The 16,483-nt window shown below is 41.4% G+C and overlaps 1 protein-coding gene across 1 annotated transcript; it reads right to left on the reverse strand.

The window, feature by feature from the left end:
* Nucleotides 1-1,127: 1,127 nt before the first annotated feature.
* On the reverse strand, nucleotides 1,128-16,428 carry LOC117256332 (uncharacterized). The gene is made up of 5 exons (XM_033625689.2): nucleotides 16,176-16,428; nucleotides 12,983-13,071; nucleotides 8,455-8,545; nucleotides 5,710-7,855; nucleotides 1,128-4,045 (listed from the first exon to the last, which is right to left on the reverse strand). Exons 1-5 carry the CDS (start codon nucleotides 16,255-16,257, stop codon nucleotides 3,949-3,951), a joined length of 2,505 nt encoding a protein of 834 aa, XP_033481580.1. The 5' UTR covers nucleotides 16,258-16,428; the 3' UTR covers nucleotides 1,128-3,948.
* Nucleotides 16,429-16,483: the final 55 nt, after the last annotated feature.

Raw genomic sequence — 16,483 nt, forward strand, 5'->3', positions numbered from 1 at the left:
TCTGATATTTCTTTGTGTTCCTGGAATCTATTGTATGCTGACATAATGCTGGACTATAGGAAGAAAATTGAGCATAGCGTTAGTTCAGGCAGGACACGATGTCAAGTTCAGCTCACATCCCAGCTACATCAGCTGATCTCAAACAGCCCATTCAACTGATGGAGCAGCTGATTGATGGAAGGGAGTCAGCTGATCACATGATCCCTTTCTATGCAACCAGTTGGCTAATCTCATTCAGGGCGCCCTATTTAAACTGCTCTGGCCTGCCTAACGTTACTGTTGCTGCTTCCTCTGCAAGCTGCTTTGCAACTCGCCTCCACCCCAGCTCCTCCTTTTCATGTTTTGTCTGACTTATCAATGTCATTTCTGTTTGACATTGATGCTGCTCTGCTCTGTCCATGGGGGGTCTTTGCTGCTGTTCTCTCTGCCTTAAGGTTCATTCTCACTGCCGCGATGCAGAAATGCGGGACGGATTTGCAGAATATTCGCGCAGCGCTTTTCCGCGTTTAAACCATACACACAGGTGCAGTGCGGAATTTTGCGTTGTTGTGTTCCAAGTCCGCGCTGCGTGAATGGGTGTGGGTGAACATGGACGAGAGTAGCAGCAGCAGCGAGCTAGCAAGCTAACATTTAACAAGCATTAACATCAACGTTCTTTAGCAGTTCTCACCGCAGCCACCAAGCTGGACAATGGACTGCCAGACGTTGTCCTTTAATTCATTGTTCATACAATCATCCCATCTTTTATCAAAGAGGACGGGGTGCTGTGAAACGAGGCTTATCAACCTTTCTCCCATACTATCCTGCCTGACTGGATTTTGGACTCTCCCGGGTCTGTGCAACTTCACTATAAACAATTTCATTGGCCCAGTTGTGTAGTTTCGCCAGCGAATTCCGCGGGGGTCAAAGTCTGGGCGGAAACTTTTTTCACCGCACGAAAGTTCCGCCCCAGTGTGCAAACTTCCATAAGAACCCATGAAATCAACTTTAATATTTTTCCGCGAGAATGAGCCGCGCAGATATTCGCCCTCAGTGAGAGGTAACAGGTTAGGTTAGTAACAGGTTGTAAAATCATGCCCATACACGTTTGTCAAAATACATCCATGAGCAGGAGTCACCATGGTTGCAGGGATCACTTGCAGGTGCCAGGTGGGAGCTTCTCGTGAGATTTTGAAGTATCTCGTCTCCTCGTTCAGAAAAAAAAAATTACCACGAAAAACAGAAAAAAATTACCACAAAAAAAAAAAAAAGAAAATGTTTGACACCCCTGCTATACACCATATACTATAAATTATATATAGCTGTATACTGTGTAATAATAAAACAATGTGACTGTGGCAAACCCCCTGCACCCACTGCTGGGTCAACATAGGGTAGTGTGTTGTGTGTTATCTGTTCATGTGTGGGCGGTTGGCTCAGAGGTAAACAAGATTACATGTGTGATTTGTACACTGAGTAGCAGGGACTGTACAGTGTCACTGCTAATCTGTAGTCTGACCTGGGTCTGACATAGACTGAACTTGGATGCCATAGTTTTCACATGGCACCAGCACAGGTGTTGTGGCCAACATAGTACACTTAAACGTAATCATGCTGTGTTTGCCAAGTTACGTGTCTTACTTATAATGTAGCATTTTGGTGCATTTTAATTACTAGTATCAATATTTAGCTCATTATGCAAGAGTTCAGGAACACTGTCTTGCCTCCATCATTAAAGCAAGAGTTGGTAACTTTTATGAAAATAACTTTTTGTCATATTTACTGAAACTGTCACTATATCCTGAGAGTAGTATGAGACAGAAAATCTGTGAAAAAAACATGTTTCTCCTTCTTGTGCTGCTTAATGGCATTTGCCAGAGTCATCTGTGGCTGTTGGAAAACAACCAATCAGAGCAGAGGAATGTCTAACGCAGCCATCAATCACTTCTAATGAATTACTGTCAAACTGTCCAGCTCAGTAGAGCTTAGAGCTACAGTGTAGCTGTGAAATGAGAAAGTTTGCCTCAGCCAGTGGGCGGTGCTTGGTTTTTACCTGACTGTTTCCAACATGGTGGCAGGATGACAAACTTTCTCATTTTGCAGCTAAAATGTACACTGAACTATGTTTCTTAAAACTGAGGCAATGCAATGACAGAATCTTGCAAGAACTTTTGACCGCCCTAGGACTTGTACAAAAAAACGTTGAGATATATCTGAATAAAGTCTTCATGTTAATGCCTCCCTTCTCTTAACCCCCAATTTATGCAACTTTGCAAGTTTTTCATATGCATATCCAAAAGCACCATGTCAGCTGAACTGTTGTCTTTTCGAGTAAAACACAAAAGCTTAATACTGCACAGCAAAACAACAACCCAGAAAAACATTCTAGGACACTTGTTAAAGATGCAATTACTGCTTGGATTTATTTTCCGGTTAGGTAGTTGTTGGACAACATTTGTCATAGATGAACATCTCTGCTCAAAGACTTTTTATAACCAATATTTTACTTTTTATAACCAATGTTTTAAATATTTTGATTATACAACCTTAACACGTACATAAAACAACATCTTACAATGTCTTAAATTCTGTTGTAATCTCAGATAAACTGATATGTACAGCATAAAAACACGTGTAGATACATTAAAACAAATTTTACCACAGTAAAATAACTATTAAATATCCATTATTATAGACAGAAGAACATTTCCTTGATCAATAAATATGAGAAACTATCCTACTGAGAGATAAACACAGTCTGAATTAACTGTTGGCTCCGTTACAGTGGACCTACGTAATACATGTAACAGTGAAAGGACATTTATGTTATGGGACATGTAACTAAAGCATGATGCACCATAATTACAGTGTACATTATTATTGTATTCTATAATCAAGATTACAGATAAATCTGTCAAAGACTTTATTCAGGAATTTGCAGAGAGTAATGTCGCTGAAAAATACAGTTGGAAACTTTTCTGAAAGTTAATTTTGTCATGTTTGCTGAAACTATCACTAAATCCAAACTGTATTATAAGAGACAGATAGTGTGTGAAAAACATCGTGTCCTACGCTTCCTCATAGTGCTTCTGATGGCATTTGTTAGAATCTACAGAGGCTGTTTGAAAACAACCAATCAGAGCTGTGGAGTCTATAATATATATAATAATATAACACATTTTAGTGTACTGTTTGGCTGTAAAATGAGAAAGTTTGTGACCCAGCTGCCATGTTGAAAACAATCGAGCACTGCCCACCAGCCAGACCCACTTTCTCATTTTACAGCTAAACAGTGCACTAAAATGTGTTTCTGAAAACATCTAAGGTGACAAATAGGCAATGCAGTAACAGAATCTTGATTCATATTTGATCACCGCTGCCAAGTTTGACAGTTTAACTAAAATTATGATCAGTTATTGACATGATTGACAGCTACATTAGAGACTCCTTGGCTGTGATCTATTTCATGTACTACTGTGGATGGATAGTGACAGTTTCAGCAAATATGACAGTTATTTTTATAAAAGTTACCAACTATGGCTTTAATTCACTCACCATACACTTTACAGCTGTGAATAACTTAAGCATAAAGAATTTCATTAATAGAATTTGTTTATGAATAGTATCCATTTGGCACTGATTGAATGCTTTTTTAAAAAGGCAACATATGCAACATATACATCTATACTGAATAAAACAGCAGCAGCAAAGATAAAACATTAAAAAAGATAAAATACAAAAACAGAAAACACTATTTGACAGTGATGGTGTGTTCTCCAGCGGTCAAGAAATACATTCAGAGCACATTCAGACCATTGTTTTAAGACATTCTTAACATATTTGTTAACCTCATTTGTTCAAAGTGCTTTTCCCCCATTGTTCAAATTCCCTCTGATGCAAAATTCACATTATCCAATCACATGCAATTTGCGCTAAACAGAAGAATGTCTATGTTATGAAGACATCTCACTAAGGGTCCTCTCTTCTGTATGGAGTAATGGGCTGTTTGGTTCCAGGCCGAACTGTGAAGGTCATACCATACTTATGTTTTGACTGCACTCCATTGCTGAAAAGAAGAACACATTTATGACTGTGAGTTGATACTTTACACAAACACTGGGTTTACTGGGCCTCATTCCCAAACAGTGCTTACCCTCAAACCTGTGCTTAAACCACACGTACGAACTTGTTCGTACTCTGCGATAGGGCTACAAAGATTAATCGATTAGTTGTCAATGACTGAATTAATACCCAACTAATCTGAGAATCAATTAATCGGTTTAAGTAATTCTTTAAGAAAAAAGTCAAAATTCTCTGACTCCAGTTTCTTAAATGCAAATGTTTCTGGTTTCTCGACTCCTCTGTCACAGTAAACTGAATTTCTTTGGGTTGTGGACAAAACAAGACATTTGGGAATGTTTGGAAAACACTGGCTACGGTTACATGATGGCTTCTCATTCGGAATGAAATAAATCTGAATGAAATCATTCTGAATTAAAGTCTTTCCAGGTAGTTTACATGGGAAATATTCATTCCGAATGAGGGTTTACATGGGAGATCAGTTCAATCGCCTTTATTCAGGTCTGTGCAAGGTTTGGGGCAGGGAAGGTTTCTGATTGGATAGGGGGCGGGGCAGATGTTACGTGTTTACATTTACCGGAAGAAAACACTGTAGTCCTCGCTCCAGATAACAAGATGCTTGACGACGCCGTTCTTAGTGCCTTTTTCGGGCTTGTTTTGCTTATATTCTTGAAGCAGCAGTACGACAACAACCTTGTTCTGCTAATGCTTCATCTGTTGAGGAGGAGAAGAGAGGTAGAAGGTCGAAGAAGGGAGATAGAAGACCGTGCTGTGGCAAATGGAAACCGGTGAGTGCAACAAGTCCGACTGCTCTATCTCAGCCCGTTGCTATGCAGCCCGTTGCTATGCGCGCTATATACGTCATCGCGCCAGAAGGGCAAGGAAACGAGCATGCGCAGAAAGACCGGAATGAACTTAAAGAGGAATGAGTGTATACATGCACACAAAATTCTTTCATTCGGAATGACAAACGGAATAAACCACCCCCTTTAATCGGATTTAATTTTCAATCGGAATGACCGTTTACATGACCACTTTTAATCGGAATGGCCTTTCATTCCGATTAAAAGTGGAATTAAACTGTGCATGTAAACGTACTGAATGATCAACATCTTTCAGCATTTCATGACTGACCAAACAGCTAATCTATTAATTAAGATAATAATCGACAGAATAATCCACAATGAAAATAATCCTTAGTTGCAGCCCCACTTTGCAAACAAATTTAGAAACCACCTCATTCTATGCGTACGCACATGTGATGAAGGCCTGGCTGTCTTGGAAAATGTAAATACATACCTTTTGACTAAATGCAAAGCGTACAAATCCACATTCATCAAAAAGGCTTTAATAGACAGCAATATTTAAAACTGTTACTTAACTAGTGCAATGGTCAAATGTATCAACCCTGTAAAACCTAAGGAGACATCATTTTATTGTGCTGCATTCTGGTGCCTCTCACAAGCATTTAAACCTCTGAAATCTGAGCAAATTGGTTTGGTTTCTTTTGAAAATGTGCTAAAAAGGCAAAGGGTTAAATAACTAGGAAACTGACACTACAACATGACTACTGATTGCAAGTAGTACATTTTTATGCACATATTAGTGAATGAGGCCCAAGGTGTCATGTTTGAGCGATGGAAGTCTCACCTGGTGGGAACTTTAAGTGAGGAGGTGTCCTGATATTTCCTGGCCATTTTACCCTCCAGCTCCTGCATGTTCATGGCTGCTGCTTTGTTGCCCGCTGGGTAATTCTTACTCGGTAGTGTAGCTCTGGGGAAAACAGGGACCTTATTTTCCTCCTCAGACAAGGGGGTGCCCCAGTCATCAGAACTGGACTCTGCCTCCTTCGCTGGGGCCATTTTGTGGTCCATTTCAAGCATCTTCTTTTGTAAGATGCTCAGAAGTGTGACCTGGCTGGGTGAAAGACTGGGTGGTAGCTGAGCAGAGGCCACCTTGGGTTTCGTCGGCGGTGGTTGCTTTGGTTTGACATCGATTTCAGGAGGTGGGAGTTTTGGAGCTGCTGGAGGTTTGGGTTTTGTAGGAGGAGGTGGAATGTGATTTGGAGGAGGAGGTGGAACTTGAGTTGGCGGAGGAGGTGGAACTTTAGATGGAGGAGGAGGTGGAATTTGAGATGGAGGAGGTGGAATTTGAGATGGAGGAGGAGGAGGAGGAGGAGGAGTTTGAGATGGAGGAGGAGGTGGAACTTGAGATGGAGGAGGAGGTGGAACTTGAGATGGAGGGAGATTGAACACAGTTGGTGTTGGTGCCTTTTTCATGGGAGGGTCAGGTGGAGGGATGGAAGGTGGGGGCTCCATGAAGTCATCAAAATCATCAAACTCTGGCGGCGGAGGGAGTACTGGCATACTCAAATCCTCTTGCTGTGTGAGTTGAGACTTTGAGGGGCTTTGCACTGCATTTTGTTTTGGCTCAACCAGGTTGGTCGCACTCAGGGATGCAGCCATCCTGTTGAGAGCTGAACCGGGGGATCCTGTCTGATCCTTGACCAGAGCAGAACTGCTGGGTTTTTCTGGAGTCTGAATTGTTTGTGTATGTGCAACAGGACTGACAGACTTAAGACTCTCCTGCACTCTTTCTAGAGATGTTAGAGAAGAGGATGAGCTGGATCTTGGGGTGACGATAAAGGAATTGGGACTGGAGTCACTGGGGTGAATGCTTGTACTGGGCTGCTCATTCTTCTTGCCGCTGTTTTCCCGCGACACAGAGTGATGTGATCTGTGCTTGTCCCTTTCTTTAGCCGCCATTAAAAGAGCCAGCGGGGACGCTGCAGGTCCATCTCGGCCCCCACTGGTCTCACTGCTCTTCAGGTTGCGCAGTTTGCGATCTATTAATGGACTGAATCTGCGACCTTGACTTGGAGATCCTTCGAGTTTGTCCTCGACGGGCTCTGAATTTACACGAGTACCGTTCAGTTTCTGAAGCTGTGGCGATGTCTGATGTGAAGTGTGGAGAGGCTTGTCTGTTTCTGGCTTTGCTGAAACTATCCTTGTTTTAGCCTCCTTGTTTGGTACAGGCAAGGGTGATTGAGAGGGTTGGGTAATTTGTAAGGTCTCCTTCAGCTCCTGGACATCTTTGTGAACTGGTTTAGATGGTATAGTCACTTCAGGGGCTTTGCCATCAACCTGGGCAGGCACTGGGGAAGACTTACCAGAAGGAGAATCTTCCAGGAGTAACATCTGCTTGGGTTTTGGATCATGCTCCTCATACCCACTGAGAATTGAGGTCTGAGGATTATTGTAAAGCTTTGCTGTGTTTTGGGGATTGAAAGTGGACAGTGTGGGTGTCTGTACAGGTGGAGGTGGGGCAGGAGTCTGTGGCGGGGAGTCAAGTGTTGGTATAGAGGACAGTCTTATGGGTTTTGGAGGAGGTTTCTTATGACTCTTGTGTTGCCTTTCAGAGGGGGGCTGTGGAGGGGCAAAGACTGGATGATCAGGAACTTTGACAAGTGATGGAGTAGAGATGGGTACGGATGATACAGAGCCACTAGAGCAAGTAGATGGAGGCTTTGGTGGGGCCATTGGTGGCGGTTTTATGAAGGTTAAGTCTTCCCCATTCATGAAGGGTCCTGGTGAGGCTGATTCTGAAGAGGGCATGGAAGGAGACTGAAGGGTTGCATAATTTAGAGTGTTCAGGTCACCCATGAAGTCTGGCGGAGGGATAAAATTGCCTGGAGGGGGTGGAGGTGCCGTAGAGGGAGGAGGAGGAACAAATATTTCCCCCTCCACAAGGTCAGGCACAGATATAACAGATCCATTGGACAAGTGATCTCCACCGACTGTGGAAAGAAAGAAAAGAGAGAATAAATGAGAAAAGTTCAGCACATGGTGCAGCAGGGGCCTTTACAAAATTGTACGTCTTAAGCATTTACACACAAGTTCTTGAACTGTCTCTGGATATGATCATGTGCTTTCACTCTACTATCAAAAACTCACTAAAAAGCAGACACCTTAAAAAAGAAGAGAAAAGTAGATAATAAAGAATCAACATTTAAAGCTGAAATTCATTCTAGAGTTTGAGACCTGATAAACAAGCAATTTTGTAATCATGCATAGATTTAGGATTGCTCACAGCCAAAATTAAATGAATGATATCCACTTCTTCCCATAAACGCAAACACTCCCATTCTGTAAATATGTTTGCCGTCTGGTATGGCGGTTTGGACACATTCATAAGGGTTATTGAGCAACAACCTGGACAAACATTTACCTGCCCTGCATTTCAGCCCTTTACAGAGACATTCTTATTGCTGTGATCCATCAACTGAGTCTGAGTAAAGGCACCACAAATGATCTGGGTCCTTCAGAGTGTAAATAATGAAATTCTGGGGTTTCCGTTAAACATATAAAGCACATATTTAAGTAGGTAGATGCTCACTTGAACCGTTGATCTTTGGACCGTTGACAGGGGGAAGGAGGGGGACTTTGGGTGTCGGGACGGCAAACCCTTGAAAGCTGTCAGTGGAGGACTGTGAGGAAAAAACACATTTGAGACAAACGAAACAAAGCAGGGTTCAAGTACAGCAGTAAACATGACATAAACGCTATATCCTGTTCTAGAGGTGCTGAAAAGAGGTTATCTTTAGTGACAAGTTAACAAACCAGTTCCCAACTATTGTGGCACCCAGTGTTCTTTGGAAACAGATCTGCTTGTTCAATACTTGCTACTTTATTGGCATCAAAAGAACGAAAGCGTCAAATAATGCCACTGGCTCTTTTGTCTTGGTATTATGAGGAACCCATGAATAAATGCCTTATTTGCAACTAATTTTAAGTTAAATCTTGTAAAAAGAGAAAAAGCATAGCAGTTCTGACAGAAAATACAACTCTTTGTTTTACTAACCCTTATTCTGTAACAAAAATACTAGGCTATTCTCAGGTTTGCCTTGACTTGATGTGGAAGTTTAGGAATCATTTTCATGCACCACACGTACTTCACTCATGAGGAACATTTGGTGATTCAGAGGATATACCTATTATTCATCACATTCTCCTGATGTTAATATGAGCCTGGCTGGCTGAGAAAATTGCAGGCTGTCACTTAGATACCTGTGTGTTTGTATGTGTGTATGTGAGGGAGGGAGATTTCCTCATGTCTCGAACGCCACCAGAAATAAACACAGACTGTGTTGACACAATACAAGTCCAGGAGAGTTAACGTTGGCGTATATGCCCTTCAAAAGGGAAAGGGAAAAAAATCATTGCGGCAACATATTTTTACTGGTGAACCTATTGACATCATCTTGCTGCAGGCTCTTTGAGAAATCTGCTAACACAATAAAGCAACAAGATGGCACCAGTTTCACTTCAAAAATAGCTTTATTCATTAAGCTGGTAATGGATAACAGTCTAAAAGTTGCTGGTATATTGATTCTCAGCCTTTTAAATGCTTGTACTTGAGATTAAAATAAATTGGACGAATGCCTGATAGCACGCCTTAAATGAAACGACTCTCTGTTGGGTAATAATCAGTGATGTAGTTTCTTAGAAAGGTATGAACACTGCCTCACAGGCCGAGGGTGTGTCACTAACGATGGCGTAGGATCCAGTTTGATTTCATGTGTTTGTTCCCTGCACTATGACTCATTTTCATCTGCCGCAGCAGTCCCAGCTGTCCTGCCCATGAGCTGCTGGGTGTGCCACGTCCAGCACATGCCATTCACACAACACTCCCAAACACTGAGGTGTGTGAACCAGAGCAGCGATGAGTTTTTATTTATATCTGCGCCATGACGATGGGAGGCCTGACAGTCATACAGACTGCTAGTGTAAGGCTATGAGTTTAGGTGACTCTCCCCAACATGCCTAAATACTAAAACAGGACAGTATATTTGGATATCTACAGTGGTGGAAGATGTATACTGTATATAATTTTTTTTACTTAAAGCTGCAGCAGGCAACTGTTATAAGAATAACTTTGCCATATTTGCGGAAACTGTCACTACATCCACACAGTAGTGTGTGAGAAAGATAACCTGTGAAAAATACCATGTTATTCTGCCTCCATTTATTGTTTTCTAATGGCACTTGCTAGAATGAACATGAACAAAAACAACCAATCAGAGTCGAGGAGTCTGTAACTCAGCTGTCAATCATGTCAATCACTGCTTGTGAACTGCAGTCAAACTAGGCAACGCTGATCAGATATGAATCAAGATTCTGTTACTACATTTCTCACCTCACATATTTTCAGAAACTTATTTCAGTGTACTGTTTAGCTGTAAATTGAGAAAGTTTGTGACCTAGCCGCCATGTTGGACCAAAACAAAGCATGGCCCATCCACCAGGTCACAAACTTTCTCATTGTACAGCTAAACAGTGCACTGAAATATGTGTCTGAAAACATTTGCAGCAAGAAATAGGCAATACAGTAACGGACTCTTGATTCATATTTGATCAGCACTGATTAGTTTGGCAGTTTGACCGCAGTTCATGAGCTGTGATTGACATGACTGACAGCTGCGTTAGAAACTCATCGGCTGTGATTGCTTGTCTTTGGTGTGCATCAGTAGATTCTAGTAAATGCCATTAGAAGCAATAAGAGGAAGAGGAGGGACAATATCTTTCTTCATAGATTAATTATCTCGTGTACTGCTGTGTGGATGTAGTGACAGTTTCAACAAATATGACAAAAGTTATTTTTGTAGAAGTTACAAGAAGAGGCTTTAAGTAAAAGTACCAATACCACAATTCAATCATTCAGCTCAAATCATTCACTTCCCACCCCCTCCCAGTCACCACAGGTGTGCCCCAGGGCTCAGTCCTGGGGCCCCTGCTCTTCATCATTTACATCCTCCCACTTGGTCACATCCTCCGTAAGCACAATATACAGTTCCACTGCTACGCGGATGACACCCAGCTCTACATCTCCTCCAAACCGGACTCCATCCTCCCACCTTCCTCCCTCACCAACTGTCTCCTTGAAATAAAGTCCTGGTTCACATTCAATTTCCTCAAATTAAACAGTGATAAAACAGAAATGTTAATAATTGGCTCTAAATCCACTCTCAACAAATCCAATAACTTCACCATTCCATTCGACCGCTCCTCCATCTCCCCTTCCCCTCAGGTAAAGAGTCTGGGTGTCATCCTCGACAGCACACTCTCCTTCACAGCACACATTAACAACATAACCTGGTCTGCCTACTTCCACCTCCGAATCATCAACCGCCTCCGCCCCTCTCTCACCCCTCACACCACCGCCATTCTGGTTCACAGTTTAGTCACCTCCAGACTTGACTATTGCAATTCCCTTCTGTTTGGCCTCCCCCAGAAAACCCTCCATAAACTTCAACTGGTACAGAATTCAGCAGCTCGCATCATTTCAAGAACACCATCCACTCACCACATCACACCCATCCTGCAGCAGCTCCACTGGCTCCCCATCACATACCGCATTCAATACAAAATCCTACTCCATACATACAGAGCCATCCACAGTCTTGCCCCTCCATACCTCTCTGACCTCATTAATATCTCTGTACCTACCCGTACCCTCCGATCCTCTTCCTCCATCCATCTCTCTGTCCCCTCTGCTCGCCTCGTCACCATGGGGGGCCGAGCATTCAGCCGCTCGGCTCCCCAGTTTTGGAACTCCCTCCACCCTGGCCTCCGCAACACGGACTCCTTACCCCTCTTTAAAACCAGACTGAAAACCCATCTGTTCAAACTCTCATACTCCGTCTGATCTTTGCACTGTCCATTGTATTTTACTGTTTGTTTTTATCCCTGTTTTTATGCACTTCTGTACCTTTGTAAGGTGACCTTGAGTGCCATGAAAGGCGCCCTTAAATAAAATGTATTATTATTATTATTATTATTATTAATTTAAAAATACAAATACCTTACAGATGTTTATATGTGTTTTTATTTGCTTTTTATTTTATCTTGAAGTCTCGCATTCAAAATTAAGTGAAAGTACAAAAGTATTCATTCATTCGCAAAATGAACTTTGATTATCAAAAGCTAAATTGCTTATTATGCTGCAGGAAGGCCCCTGTGATTGTCGTAATGTACATGTGGGACCCCAGCTTGGCACATCTTTTTTTACAAGGGGCCACAATTCAAAAAGATTGAGAACCACTGATTCAATCTATAACAATATATTGTGTTGTATAAGCTAATCATTTAATGTAAAATATAAATCTGAAAAGTTACAAATGATTGTAGGTGCCAAATAACTGTAGTAGTAAAGCGTAGTAAAGGTATAATGTAATATAAAATGGAACTACACAAGGCGACTTTACGTAACTCAGTACAGTACTTGAGTTCTGGCGCCCAGTATAGTTGTTTCTATTAAATATATAATTAACTTTGCAGACAGAAATAACTCAATGCATATGGCTCTGTACTGTTTATGACTAACTCTTGATTTTTTTTGCAGATTTAGATATTGTTTTACAGTATGTGTATATGTAACGTACCCAGATGGTGACACCATCTGTATTGTGGATAATATGTTGTGAGTTAACGCAATCTTTCATAGCCATACTAAAAATGATTTTAAGAAAAATGCTAGTGTGTTCAGCAACGTATGTTCTAGTTATTAAGGGAAAGTGGCTTTCACCAAACAGATGCAAACATTGCCAGACTCAACTGACACCAGCGCTCAATCTACAAATTAACAAATGATTGATCAACACTTGGTAACGTGTCCTGTCCCTGTGTCTGTTTAAGCTGACCCAGATTCAAACGCAGTCAAACACTTAACTGTCCTTTATCAGTTCATTTGCATCTGTGCGGCCCTGCAGATACTGAGCACAAGATGAAGTAATCCTTCATTTGCAGGTGAACAGCAGGGTGGGGTGTGCTCACACACTTATCTGTTGTTATTCCAGTGTCAGAAACTGAGTGATAAATGTGAATATCTGCAGTAAATCACCGTGAGGTTTTATTTATATACTCACAGAGTGGTGTTTGACGGTGGGTCTGGCCCGCACGCTGGCAGTTCCTGACTCTGGGATCGCTGATGACTCCAGATTCAGCTCCACATTGTCTGAGGGAAAAAAAGGGGAAAAGACTTTTATCACCTTTGCAAAGCAAGTTTTAGTTCATGAATCAATCTCTGCTCAGAGCTCAGTGAGTAATTTGGCCAGAGATGACAAACAATGGGGTTAGTGTGAACACAGATATGTCTCAGTTTAAAACAACAATAAACACACGTCACAGCTGATATAATGCAGTTTTTATGATTTTTCTTTTTTCTCTAGAAATCCATTAGTTTCCAAAATGCCGACAGCCTCTTGAGCACATTTCACCCTCTGACACTGCACAGTGTCCACCTGTCTATTGTTCTCTCAGGTGAAGATTAGCACATTCATGTCATTTGTGCAGGTAATGAGATACGTTATGCACCAAAGTGGCCTCTTAGTAGCTGTCACTCAACCTAACGATCCACTGTGTGACCCCATGAGCTGTGAAAGTTTAGTTTTGTTGTTGACAACTAATTAGTTACTGGATGACTGTAATCTTTGTTTAAATTTCACTATTGTGTTGAAGGGAAAGCTCAGTCATGGTGATAACTGAAGTAAAGTACAACACGTGTAGCACAAGACATGATAATGTTCATTTCATGATTGGTAGATGTCTATATTTTTCACCTAAAAGCATTGGTATCACATGTTGTTTTTAAGTGTGAAACATATTTCTTGTTTGTAGTGCAAACAGCAGGGCATAATGATCTTGCATTTTAAAGTCAAAGTGACGATGAGATATTTAAATAATTCTTTGGTGTTGGTGCAAATGACTTGTGTCAAGTTCAAAGGGATATTCAGTCCTAGCGTGAGACAAAGACCCCGTCACTAAACTTTTAGCTCTACACAGTACCACTGACAGACAGCTGCAAAAAACATTCTTCTAACTAACTGATACTATCTGGGGTCGCTGGAGTTATACATTCCTTTGTTGCTCCTTACGTCTCATCTTGTCTGTCCAATAAGTGACTGTTGACAGAAACTTGTCACCGAGACGAACATTAGTCTGCGTGTTCTGTCTGCCTTCAACAGCAACACCTTTCACTGAAGAATGGCCAAAGGCCTTCACATTTTAATCAAGGAGCATAAAGTGTTTTTCTTGTGCTCTGTAAGTATAACCATTACATCGTCACTGTAATGTTCATGTACAACATATGATGGTGTCCAAATGAAATACAACTGTGGGATCAACTCAGTGTGAGTGACTACAGGGAGTACACTGCCCATGGTGTTAAACCAGTCTAACCAAATCATTAGTTTCCCTTTTGTGCACCTGCCTGATTTAAATAGTCAAATATTCTCTCTGATGTTGCAGCTTTGCATAGTAATCACTCTTGTTTCCTGTTCTGGCCAATCAAACAGAACTAATGCCCCATGCACCTGGGCAATTTACCTGTAAACTGATCTCAACAGGTGAGAGTAGATATTGTCTGGTGTTATCCCACTACAGTGGTGAAGCTTTTAAGTGGACTTAAATGGTAAGCATACAATCTTATGAATACATGGACATCATTTCACATTTTGTGTTTAATTAAAAAAAACTGAACTCAAGGTCCACTCAGTATCTATTTCTAGAGCTTTCAACACCATATCATGGTCCTCCTCAGCAAATGGAGATTACTTATTTGTTATATTATCTATTATACACTGTTATATGATGTTATACTATGCTCCAATACTGATACATTTCCCAGTCCCTAAAATGCTGTATTGATATGAAGCTATCCATTCAAAAGTGATGTGATTTTTTTAGGTGTGAAGGTTAGCGTGAATGGCTGTCTGTCTCTATGTGTCAGCCCTGTGATAGTCTGGTGACCCTGTCCAAGGTGTACCCTGCCTCTCGCCCGATGTCAGCTGGGATAGGCTCCAGCTCCCCCGTGGCCCCTGACAAGATAAGCGACTTTTTTCATGTCAAGGACCCCTTAATTGATAACCATTAGGTCACAGACCTCCATTTGCTTCAGGGGCCTCCATCTGAAAAGATCTTGGTTATTAGATATGATTACGATCAGAATTATGTAGATTTATGCTAAAGTTAAGGAGATAACCGTGGAGGAGGTAAAACCTGTGATCAGAATAGTCACTCTTATGACTTTTACTCACACTGGGCTCATTTCTATAGAGAATTAAATAGTAAAAAAAAAAATCAAACTACTCCTCATCTGAAAACCCCCTGGAACTCCCCCAATGACCCCTGATTGAGAACCACTGTTCTACGTGATATCTCAATTACCACTACATATAATTTTGTCATGTATATGAGGTTAATATGAGGTTACTATAGAAGTGAATGCATTTTTTGGTTATCTCAGAATTATTGGAAAAGTTTTCATGGGGGAAAAATCTGCTCTTGTTTATCTGGATTAACAAGATAAGGACCTTGTAAATTCTTCTTTCTGGAAAAGAAAAACAAGATAATATCTCAGAATAATGGGAAAAAAATTTTAAGGGGGAAAAAAAATCATCTTTTTCTTTCTTTCTTTCTTTTTAAAAAAAACAAATTATAATCTGGTTAATTCTGAAAAAGAGACCAGAAGTGAACACATTGCGCCTCTGTAGATTACAGCTGAATGGCATGTTCACATAAAGTGCACCCAGACAAGCCAGAACATTAAATACTGGTCTATCTAACTCACTGAAACCACCTATTTTAGACATAATCCCAATTACACAGTCAGTATTGGATTTTACAGCTATTCAGTTACACCAGTTCTCCCACCTGGCTGAAGTTTCCAGCCTTTCTGCCTACACAACCTTTTATTTCCTCCAAGCATTGTTGAGGCAACACTAAATCACACCAAGTGAACACAAGTGGTGTGGGACAGAGGACAGAGGACAGGTCAGTGTGAAGCCACATAAGCAAGGTCACCCAGATTTGCCCAGAAGAGACTCTAACAGGTTTTTAAAGATGACTCATATTCCTGTGTGATGGCACCTGTTCATCTGCACGTCATTAAAAGACTGTTGAGATTTCAGCATGAAGTTTGCATAAGAGCTCCGAGGCTTTAACACTTCTGTCCGTGTCCACAGCAGGTACAAAGGTCGTGTTATTCTTCTGTGTATTGTCAGAGTGTATACTTATTATATATGAGGTTATAGTCAGGGGAAATGTCAGCAGTGTACTCACCCATGTCCTTGATTTTGATATTGGTGTCGAAAAGACTGTGGTTCTTTCGACCCAGAAAATTCCGTGCTCCCTTCTTTATCATGATGGATCAGTTAGTGTGTAGATACGACTGGTCGGAAGTGATTATTGACGCATTTTCGATCAACAGGTAAATCCGACGTAAAGCGCAGGTGAGCTCCTTTTGGCGACAGGTGCACCGCCGCAGCGCAGCAGGTAAACCGACTCCTGTGATTTGGTGCAAACTTTTGGGACAGACGGAGAAAATGGAGCTAACCCCGCCCACTCCCCTTTCACTGTGCCTCCCTGTT

This window comes from Epinephelus lanceolatus, chromosome 1 (assembly GCF_041903045.1).
Source record: "Epinephelus lanceolatus isolate andai-2023 chromosome 1, ASM4190304v1, whole genome shotgun sequence".
NCBI lineage: Eukaryota > Metazoa > Chordata > Actinopteri > Perciformes > Serranidae > Epinephelus > Epinephelus lanceolatus.

Excerpts from the sequence above, each read along its gene's own strand:
- LOC117256332 (XM_033625689.2), bottom strand. The coding sequence starts at position 16,257 with ATGATAAAGAAGGGAGCACGGAATTTTCTGGGTCGAAAGAACCACAGT. Across the intron at positions 8,546-12,982 it reads CCACCGTCAAACACCACTCT|TCCTCCACTGACAGCTTTCA; the intron begins GTGAGTATATAA and ends TTTTCCTCACAG. Across the intron at positions 4,046-5,709 it reads TCACTTAAAGTTCCCACCAG|CAATGGAGTGCAGTCAAAAC; the intron begins GTGAGACTTCCA and ends TCTTCTTTTCAG.